Source organism: Panicum virgatum, chromosome 8K, assembly GCF_016808335.1.
Source record: "Panicum virgatum strain AP13 chromosome 8K, P.virgatum_v5, whole genome shotgun sequence".
In the NCBI taxonomy this organism is placed as follows: domain Eukaryota; kingdom Viridiplantae; phylum Streptophyta; class Magnoliopsida; order Poales; family Poaceae; genus Panicum; species Panicum virgatum.
The window spans coordinates 10,522,394-10,533,411 of NC_053143.1; the positions used below are offsets into that span (position 1 = coordinate 10,522,394).

At 50.5% G+C, this 11,018-nt stretch overlaps 2 protein-coding genes across 2 annotated transcripts; both read right to left on the reverse strand.

Annotated features, from left to right (window-relative positions):
- Nucleotides 1-229: 229 nt before the first annotated feature.
- On the reverse strand, nt 230-5,722 carry LOC120645426 (protein enabled homolog). The gene is made up of 5 exons (XM_039922210.1): nt 5,424-5,722; nt 3,294-3,463; nt 2,865-3,203; nt 1,725-1,777; nt 230-471 (listed from the first exon to the last, which is right to left on the reverse strand). The coding sequence occupies exons 1-5, from the start codon at nt 5,720-5,722 to the stop codon at nt 412-414; spliced, it is 921 nt and encodes a 306-aa protein (XP_039778144.1). The 3' UTR covers nt 230-411.
- Nucleotides 5,723-6,765: 1,043 nt separating this feature from the next.
- On the reverse strand, nt 6,766-9,774 carry LOC120643901. The gene is made up of 2 exons (XM_039920416.1): nt 8,729-9,774; nt 6,766-7,293 (listed from the first exon to the last, which is right to left on the reverse strand). Exons 1-2 carry the CDS (start codon nt 9,664-9,666, stop codon nt 7,227-7,229), a joined length of 1,005 nt encoding a protein of 334 aa, XP_039776350.1. The 5' UTR covers nt 9,667-9,774; the 3' UTR covers nt 6,766-7,226.
- Between the last annotated feature and the right edge of the window lie 1,244 nt (nt 9,775-11,018).

Sequence of the window (11,018 nt, forward strand, 5' to 3'; positions counted from 1 at the left end):
TCAGAGCTTCCCTTCCTCAGGAACACGTGGCGCCACCGGACCCGTCCCAGAGCGGGGAACAGGTCCGGGGCCGCTAGACCGGTGAGGTAAGAGCCTGACCTGTAAGGCCCGGCTGCTCCGCCCCTTATGGCGTAGTTACGAATGATTACGCGAGTCCTGCCTTACTATAGTAAGAGTGGGTATCCCTGCTACAGGGTACCGACAGTATCTGAACTGTCGACATCCACAGTGAAGGTCAAGCCTTGTAGTGGCTCCTTGACGTGGATTTGCATCTTCTCCACGAGGTCAAGCATGGATTGATGCTGAATGTTATAGTCAGCCAATGTAGCATAGTCATTGTCCATCCGCACTCCATCAAAGACAAGGTTGTGTTTTTCCATAATCTTCTGCTTAATAGCATGCAATGTTTCATCAGGGTAGACTCCGAGGGAAATCATCCTGCCGCTGGGGCTCCTCACAAAGATCTGCATCCTGGATGAACACACCAAACATCACCAATTACTTTTATTGTAGGCCAAAAAAATGCTTTGATTCAACTAACTTTTCCACAGGTGCAAAGTAATTAAGAACCAGCTATCTATGTAAAAAAGAAAAATATTAGAACCAAGAACAATAGAAATCTACTGCGGCTTAAATACATTGGTTAATACAAACATAGGGTACAAAGTTGTCTTGCAGCATAATCATTAAAATAACATGCATGGACATGGTTCACTCACCTCGGTACATTGTTTATGCAAAACATAAAGCCTAGGATACGAAGTTAAGCCTTGAGCAATCATTGAAATAACATGGTGGTTCACTCAGTTGGGTACGTACATTGAAGCGATGAAGTGAATAATCTTAAAGTGAATCGTCAACACGCAGTTCTCAACTTGCCAAACAGTACACTACCTTGTCATGGAATAGGGAAATGCGAATGCCACCGAACCAGCCAAGAGAAGAATCTAACATTGCACAAGCTAATTTGCTTGAATGCATCAAGACCCAATCGATCGAATCGCAAAACAGAACATGCAGCCCTTAATCTCAACCAGCAACTAGAATTAATTAACAGCACATGCTAATGTTAATTTTGGAAGCCTTGCTGTTATTTAAGATATACTCCCCCGTCTCAAATTATAGGTCGTTTTGGCTTTCCTACTAGATGCATTGATATTATTATGCATCTACACATATGCTATATCTAAGTGCATAGCAAAGTCCATGAATCTAATAAAGCCAAAACGATCTACAATTTGGGACGGAGGGAGTATATGCCAATCAATAGCCAATTAATATAAAGTCAACAACTGAAGCAGCAAAATACTTCCGTAAGACCGTAACCCTAGCTAATATGTGATCACTGACACCATGATTGGTGAATACGAATGGGACTAATAATGCCTGATTACGGCTGATCACTGACAATGGCTGATTGCTTGTGCTGAGCCGCTGAGGCCTGCACAGACTACAGTAAAATGCAGGTCTATCAATTTGCTGTACATTCTCTTGTTCTTGTTGGTAAATTGATGTTAAGTAAAAATCAGGTTCTTGTTGCTGCACAGATTACAACAGCTGGTAAATTGATGTTAAGTAAAAATCAGGTTCCAATCGGAGCATAGGGCATGTAGGAGAATTCTCAATCAAGCAGAGGCTAAAAGAAACAGTCCAATTGGTCCCTAGAAAGTGAAAACAAGAAAGCAGAGAATAACAAAGAACACACCAAAATGCTAGTATGCTACCTCTGAAATTACTTGAAGCCCTCTCCTTTCTTCAGCAGCCCAGGAACCCAGACCTGCAAGACAACAGTAAATAATTGCAGCAATTCATACACCGTGATAATGCAGGTCTATTTAGCAGCAAGGGTTCTGTAGCAGTGTTAGCAAGGGTCAATTGAGATAAGAAAGCTAATGGTTTTTCAAAAATAAAGAAAAGAAAGCTATCAGCATAAACCATTAGCTTTTTATTTACCTTGTCTATTGCAGCAATGAGCAGATTAGCATATCAGCTCAAAATCTAAATAGCAGTACCATTGTAATTCTGTAACTTGATATATTCTGCCATTGACACATACAAATATAATAGATGCAGTTCAGCTAATATACAAACAGTTGGGCAGCTAATGCCTAATAAATGGGGATTCAGGCAATGAGGTAATACATGGGGATTCAACCATTCAGGCAATATTAGCATTTAACGGTGCCAGTATAGCAGGCGTTCAGGCAAGAGGCAATATTAGCAGACTAGTAGTACAATCAGTACAGAGGAGGCAAGCTGCGCAGGGGAGGTTACATCCAATCGGCTATCTCCAACAATGGAATACATATTTGAGTATCCATTTGTACGAATGCCTTCTCTGTGTCCGTGGATTGCGGCATGCAAATATTATGAACTCCAACGGAAGACGCAAACGGAGAGGCAAACGAGGGAGACGGTTGGTTGGCGGGCTTTTACAAGGGGCAAGTGTATTTTCCCGCGCTCGGGCGCATTTACCGAGGCGCGGTCGTTGCTCTGGAGGCCGATGCGTCAAGGAGAGAGGGTACTCATTTTTGCGTCGTCTCTCTCCTCCAACGCAAAATGGATCCCTCATATGCATCCTCTGTTGGAGGCTGATGCATACTGCTACAGTATGTTTCGAGAGGCATTTTTGCCTTTGCATTTCCGTATGCGTCCGCTGTTGGAGATAGCCCTAGCAAGTTTTACGGTTCCAGCCGGCTGCCGGCTGGGAGGCCGCGCTGAGGGGGCAGCGCTCGTTTTTAATGCGCTGCAGTGAGAGCGCGAGTGCTCTCAGTCGGCGATTCGGCGGCAGCCCGTTCACACTCTCTCTCCTATCCACGTCGGATTGCAGCCGGTTCCCAGTCTCTTATAATACCTGCTCTTACCCGCAGGAGCAGGCGTCAGGCGACAAGCCGCCCAGCGAACGGGGGAGCCACCGGCAGGAGCAGGCGCCCAGCCTCCCGCGCGGGGAGGGGAGCAGACGAGCAGCTGCCCGTCGGGGAGGTGAGCGGCCGGCCGACTAGCGGCGGGGAGGAGGGGGACCGGAGACCGGCGGCGGGGAGGAGGGGGACCGGAGGCCGGCGGCGTGGAGGAGGGAGACCGGAGACCGGCGGCGGGGAGAAGGGAGACCGGCGACCGTAGGGGAGCGCGCTCGTTGTCCTCTCTCGCTGCTCGCGCTCGCCCGCGTCCTCGCCGCCGCGGAATGTCGACGTCACAGCATGGTCCTGAGGAGGAACAAGAGGAACAAGTCGTGAGAAGAGAGGGTGGGCCTCGACCCACCAGATCCCACGGACGCATAATAGTGGCGTCCTTGCCTGCGCTCCGCCGTACTCCGCCGCCGTCGCCGAGAGAGGAGAGAGAGCAAGGGAAGGGGAACGGGGGAGAGAGTGGGCGGTGGGACCGGCAACTGGGAAGGGATAAGGTTGGGGAGATTTTTTTCGCACGCCAGGCGCGCCTCCCACCCGCGTGCGTGACTGTGCCCTTTCTTACTCAGCCCGTGTTTGGTTAGGGGTAAAAAAGTTTTGATGAAAACTTTTTACCTTTGACTATTAATTAAAATTATTAAATAAAGTCTAATTACAAAATAATCTTCAAAATTATGATGCTGTAACATGTAATGTAGCTAATAAGATCTTTAACCGCATAATTAGAAAATAATTAGGGGCGGTTACTGTAATATTGTTGTAGCTAATCATGGTGGAACTTGACTCATTAGATTCGGCTCAAAAAATTACAACCATCCATAAAAAAATTTCGTAAATAAATTTCGTTTAATACTCCATGCACTCATTCGATTTTTAAAAAAAATTTGCGGGAACCCAAACATGGCCTTAAAAAAAAAGACTCTGCCCTTTCTTTTCGGTCCCTCTCTCTTACGTGTGGGCCATCAAACGTGGAAGGTGGAGCCTCCGTGACGGAGACTCCCAGCCGAGTGGGGGGGGGGGGGGAACTCGTTGGTCCTGGAGTAGTGGGTAGGCAAAAAAATAAAGGAAAATTAAAATAGCTCGCGTTTGTACTTTGTATCTGTAGTCGACGAAGGTTTGCGGTGGTAGAGACCTTGTGTTTTATAGTGGAAGCGGAATCGAGGTAGGATACGAAGCGGAAGCGGAAGCTGAAGCGGAAAAGTTTGTTTCTTTGTTTGTGTCGATCCCGATTCCCGTGGGCGGCGCGGGCGACGAAGGAGAGCGGCGGCCCGGCCTCCTTGGGCCTTCCGCTTCCCGGCCCGGCTGCCTCGCTCGCTCGCAGGAGCAGCCCGCGTGCGCTCGACGCGCGCTCCTGCCGCACACGCGCGCCGCCACCCACTGCTGCTGCGCTCGCCACGCGCGCGTCGCCTGCTCGAGCCTGGCCGTGAGCACGCCTCTCCCTCGCGTTCGAATCCGAGAACAGCTTCCTTCCCCAAAAAAAACAGCAAGAAAATCCCGAAGAGTAAGAGAAAGGGTCTCAAACTTCAAATACAAATTCCTCTTTCGAATCACAACGATTCGTAATAAAACTCGAGCCATAGGTCCGCAACTCCAAGAAAACAGATCCAAAAAGAAAGTTTGCGAAAAGGTTGAGTAAAACTCGTGAACCAAAGCCGCACAAAAAAATGCTCCGAAAATATGTAAAACAAGAAGCTAGCTTTTCCCGAAAGCCGATTCCTACACCGGGTAGGAAGCGTTTTTGGAAAAGCTGCTGCTCCCCGAGACAGGGCCTAGAGTGTCGTTGAAAAGGGCACATTTTCCGAGTATAATTTTCTCTTTTGAGTGCACAAACAAGAAGTTAGGATTGAGATCACTGCATATTTTGTTGAGTTTTTGTTTTACAAAATTTGCTAATATCTTTACCACAGTTTAGATCCTGATTCAACATCCATTAATTTAAAAGGCTGCAAAAGAATGAAAAAAAAACGTACGAGATTAAGGTACTTTCATGGAGTGCCTGCAAATAATAACAAAAGGATAAAGTCCATTTTTGGCCATCCAACTCTTGCCTTGGTTTGGTTTTGGCCATTGAACTTCAAAATCGGATATCTTTGACTACTCAACTATGAAAACCGTTCATTTTTTACCATCAGGCTGTTTTGGTGGCCGGTTTTGCCGATGTAGACGCCACGTGGCAGTGGGGCCCACCTGTCATCTCTTTTTTTATCTCTCCATTTCTTCTCTCGTTCTTCCCCTCCCTCCTCTCTCTCCCCGTCCCGCTGCTCGGCGGCCATGGCGGCTCCGGCCCAGCCACCGCCGCTGCCGCCAGTGTGCTACAGCGAGGCGGAGCAGACATCGCCGCGCCCCTGGATCTACCCGTGCGTCGCAGGCGGAGTTGCGCGCGGAGGGAGTCGCGGCGAGGCGTGGCGGAGGCGGGGCGGCCGGGCTGCGGCGGCGCAGGTGGGCGAGGCGGAAGGTGGAGCAGGAGGGCAAGACGGCCCAGCCCTCGTGCGCGCGCCGCTGCTCCGCCTGCGCGCGCACCCTGCCGCGCGGTGGCCATGGCGGCGGCGCGAGCGCGGGACGACGGCGAGCCGTGCGGCCACGACGCCCTCTCCTCTGCTTGGCACAGGCCCCGGGCACTCGGCGGCGGAGGCCATGGCGCTACGTCTTCGAGGCCACGGCCGCTCTTCCTCCCCCACGTCCCGGCAGGCGCGCCCTCCGCCCCCACGCCCCGGCGGGTGCGGCTCTCCTCTCCCGCGCTGGTGAGCTGGGGTGTCCATGACCCGGAGCGGCCGCGGCGCGCACACGGCCTGCATGGCCAGCCTGCTCCCAGCCCGCATGCCGCGGCGTCCAAGGCGAGGCGGCGGGGGCAGGGACTCCGCCGAGCCAAGGGACACAAGCGGCGGCGAGGAAAGGCGGGGCGCCGGAGGCGACGGGGCGCGCGTCTGTGCGCGCGCTGCGGCGGCGTGGCGGGGCCCCAGCCGCGGGGCGGGGCGCACGGTGGTGGCGAGGCGGGACACCAGCGGCAACGGGGTGCGCGCACAAGGCTGGGCGGGGCGCCATCAATCTGGCGGCGGGCGCGCGCGCCTACAAATCCTCCCCGTTGCCTCGAGCTCCTCGGCGGCGCCGTGGTGGTGCCCTGCTCCTTCGCCGCCGGGTTCGTGCGGATCTTGGCGGAGCTCGGCTGGCCCGCGCGCCGGCACCCGCCCCTGCCCCCCGCGGCCATGGCGGCGCGGCACAGAGCAGAGGAACCGGTAGAAAGAGGCGGTTGGGGAAGAAAGAGAGAAGAAATGGAGAGAGATAAAAAAAGATGAGCTGACAAGTGGGCCCCACTGCCACGTGGCGTCCACGTCAGTAAAACCGGCCACCAAAACAGCCCGATGGTCAGAAATGAACGGTTTTCATAGTTGAGTGGTCAAAGATACCCGATTTTGGAGTTTAATGCCAAAACCAAACCGAGGCAAGAGTTGGATCGCCAAAAATGGACTTTATCCACAGCAAAATCTTGCTTGATCATCTGAACTATAATTAGAAACCTAATGCCGGATTCCTTGGCTCCACGCACTATCCAAAAGTCTCACATGCAAAGCACCACCATCAGCTGTTGAGCTGTTCTGTTCTTTCCATAATGATTAAGTCTAAAAAAGTTGCCTTATTTTGCCCTACTACATTGTTAATAGGTATCATGCAAAGCAAAAAAATAATATAGCCATAGGGCCATATGATCCAAACATTGACCTAAAAAAATGGATATTTGTAGATATCTTGGGATATTGTCGTTGATCATTTGGCAAGCAGTAAACACAAGCTTGTAGAAAAAAATGGTTAGTCAAGAAAAACATGCACCCAACGCGGAGGAGGATACTAAACAAACGCGCTGATGTATCACCATCCGTAACCTCTGTTTTCTATTCACAAGTACTAAAAAAAGTGTACATTAGTCTCTGAAGCCAAAGGTGCCATAGGACATGTACAAATAGAAGATAGTACAACAGAGAGATGTGACCGCGTCAAGAAAACACAGAAGATTGCGCGAGTATACAATGGTGCCACTATGATGTGTCCCACATCCATCTATGTGATCTGTGTGTGAACCAGTCATACTATTGGACCCTAAATTATGTCCTTTTGTTTACAACATGGAGATCACATGCCATAGACAAAGGAAAAGGCTGACAATGCCAAGATGCCACTATCAGTGTACAAAATCAGCCATTGCATGACCTTTGGATCAGTTCAGGTGTGGAGATTTGTTGCCTTGAGCTGCGTGACAATGCTGATGGTTTCCATGAATGGCTCAGCATAGAGACTCATTTTCGTTCTCATGGTGGCCTTGTCATCATTCTAGTCTTGGCCTACTCCATTTTTGCTCTTGTTTGCCCTGAAGAAAGCATAGCACCCAGTTCGCTTTCTGCGCCAAATTAAACAAAACAAGAGCTGATTAGATGAGCGATGATTAGATTGTGATATTTTCATGAACGGAAATACAAATCTCCAGTGGTTGTTAGTGGGAATGTGATGATTTGGTTAGCAATTGCAGAGTGAGACATACTAAAGCATAGATGCAATGATTGAGCTTCAGGTGACAGTCTTGAGCTTTTCATGAGAGGGGGCGAAAGTAGGCAACATGAACAGATATACTATACATGTCACTAGGTCCCAAAATAGATGAACTTGGATCCAATCCAACGGCCACTTACTCTATTCATGCTTCAAAGATGCAATGCCATATTTAAAAAACAAAAAAGAAAGACTAGCAACGTGTTACCTAGATAACGGCTAACACTCACATTTGCGATTAGTACTGTAATCCATGGAATTCGAAATCTAGGTAACCAATGCATAAAAGTGCTTCTCATGCAACAGCAAGATTTTAAGAATTAACAGACATATGGGAAATTCTCTAAACTCACAAGCCATTCTGGAACCGAAGGAGGAGAAAACTTTAGAAATAAGGATCATGTGAAGTCATGCCCCCTTTTGGGTTTTGCCAAGGAGAAGAAAAGCTCGGCAGCAGGAATTGACTGCCAAGTTTGGTTGTGATGCAACAAGAATTGACTTCAAGCGATGACGCTGCCGTGTGGACCAGTTTGTCTCCGTTCCATACTTGATGACTTCACATTAGCTTTCAGAAAGGGGCACAGTGAGTTGAAGCGATTTCAAGCACCCTGAACCGTGCAATTTTTAACATGGGACGCATTTACTGACAAAATGGGTGTGCTTTGATCCAGTCTACTGCCATCTACGTCCTTGGATTTTTGTATGTGGTTCTGTGTGCACATAGGACTTCAGTTCCAGTAGTTGGTATTTTCCAAAAGTGTGTGTTTTTTTTAATTTTTGAAACAAATCTCGAAATTATGTTCTAGAAGACTAGAAGTTCAGAACAGATGTTTGTCTCCTCCATTTGCAGAAAAAGTTTATTTGCTCATTTTTTTTTAAAAAAAAACAAGATCTTCTAGAACAGAAATTTGTCTCTTCCGTCCGTTGAAAAGGATCCTTTATTTATTCTGTCTCGTTCTTTAATGCTAAAGCCAAAATTTTCTGTCCCTTTTCTTCCTCTGAAACTTGTACAATATGGAGATTGAAATATGCTAGCTTGAATTCCATTATTTAAGCATAACAGTATCAACGAGCTTCAAGAGATAATCCAAACTAGAACCTCCATTGACCTTAATTTTCACTGCAATTCCCCAATCCAAACTAGAACCCACTGTTATAAATTCCCCTAAAAAAAGCAGAATTCATAGCAAAATAACTAAAATCCCCCAAACCATACCGCTAAAAATCGCCCATTTCATCAAACTGAATTAAATCAAGAACAGATTAAGAAATGGCAGTGAAATTACCTGCTCAAGCTCCTTGCCGGAGCTCTTGGATTGACGCTGCCATTGACGTGCCCATTCCTGATGCTGCCGGTGTTGCTGTTGCTGCTGCCGGTGCTGCTCGTCCGGCTGCTGCTGCCGCCGGCCTCGCTGAACTCGCTCTTGATCCACCACTCCTCCTCCTGCGCCGGCGCCGGCGCCGTCTCCGGCTGCTGCTTCTTCTTCTTGCCCCCCTGCTTCTTCTTCTCCTTGTCCTTCTTCTTGCCGTCCTTAGCGGCGTCCGGCCGGGGCGAGACCTTCTTCTTGCCGCCGATGGAGAGCGGGAGGAAGAACTTGATGAGCAGGCCGGTGTCGAGGCTGACGCTCCGCTCCAGGTTCCGGCTCCTCTGCTTCCGCGCCGTCCTCTGCTTCTTCCCCTGCTTCTTGCCGGAGCCGCTCTGCTTCTCGCCGTCCGCGGCGGCGTCGTTCTTGGTGCCGGCGGGCTCGCCGCTCACCTGCGCGGCGGCGTCGGCGTGGCTCGGCCGGGCGGCGGCGCTCGGCGGCTGCGGCAGGGGTTCGGGAGGCGGGGGCGGCGGCGAGGAGGAGGAGGACGCCCGGTGCTCGACGATGTCGCGGAGCGAGAGCTCGTAGGCGGACTCGGGGAGGCCGCGGACGAGGTCGAGCATCTCGCGGCGGTACCCCGCGATGGCCTGCGCCCGCGACGGCGAGCTCCCCGCGGAGGCCGGGAACAGCCGGTGGAGGGGGTCGGGCTGGTACACCGCCCACAGCCGCGGCGACGGCGTGCTCGACCCGCCGCCGGAGCTGTAGTCTGGCGAGGCCTGCCGCGACGCCTGAAGCCACCGGACCTCCTCCTCCTCCTCCCCGTACCGCGGCGCCGTCGCGGTCCCCGGTGGCGGCGGCGCCCGCGGCGGCAGCCCCCGCGCCGGCGAGCCCGGGAAGCTGAACTCCCCCCGCCGCTGCATCGCTAGCTAGCTGCCCAAGAAGTCGACAACCTCTGTGACTCTGTCCAGAGCAGCGCACAGTAGAGAGAGAGAGAGAGAGAGAGAGAGAGAGAGAGAGAGGGGGGGGGGGGGGGGGGGTTTCCCGCGTGTGGGGGAAGGTGGAGGGGGGCGGAGGTGGCTGGGTAATAACGGCGTCGTCGAGCCGCAACCGCAACCAGGGGAATGGTGGAGAGGGAGGCCAGCAGGGTGATGAGGTGAGCGGAAAGCGATGCGCCGATGGAGGATGGGTGCGCCGGAGTCGTCGCGGCGATTTAAGATCCCCCCACTATTTCCCGGCGGCGTTAAATTTGCGCGCCGGATGGATCTCGTGGGAGTGGAGTGGCCAAGTGAATCGCGCGGCGGTGGAGGTGGAGCCTGCCTGTGGTGCGTTCCCTCCCGGACGGACGCCTCGCCATGGGCGGCTTTTATTTTCACACTTTACACCGTGGAGAGGGGATTGGGGGTTTTCAGAGGCTGTTTTGTGTCGGTGAATGGTGGTTAGTGTTGTAGAAATTCTAGATCACATCTTGACCACGATTAGAGGTGTCAAACAAAATCAGTTCACAAAATCAACTCCAGAACTCATGCACTAAAAACCCTAAAGAATTTAATGAAGCCTTTAATCGCGTAATTAAAGAATGGTTACTGTAGCATCTTCGTAGTCAATCATCGATTAATTACCGTCATTAGATTCGTTCCGAAAAATTGCACCCATTTCTGAAAAGGTTTTGTAAATAGACTTCATTCACTCTGTTCGGCTGCTGGAGGCTGGTGCTGGATTGTTGTGAGAAAAAATTACTGTTGGTTGGCTGGTAGCTGGTAGCTGGTGCTGGTTTGGTGTGAGAGAAAAATATTATTGGCTGGTGCTGGAGCAGGCCAGCAGAACAGAGTGATTTAGTCCTCCATACATGCGAGAATTTTTTTGATGACTGTGTTTTAGTTCCTAGCATGATCCAACGAGACGATAGAGATCAAAATGCCACGATTTGGATTGAAACTGATCCCATAATCGAAATGGCGAAATTCGGTGAGTTGTTTTTTTTTGTTAAGATGTTGATAAAAAGGATTTAAATAAATTGTTGTACCCTGCAACACCTGTTGTGCGTTGCACCATAGACAGATAGACGGTAAGGATGGATATTTGATATGACACATGTTATGTCGCGTAACAATGCATGTGTAGGATGGAGGCATAAGATACAGGGGAGCAGAGAGGGAGCTACTTCGGTAGGTTAATTTTTGTTTGATTTTTATCATTTTCCTTCTCTAGCAGTGCAAAATTGGGCTAATAACAATATTTAAAAATCTTTTATTACAGGAACAAGTTATGTTTA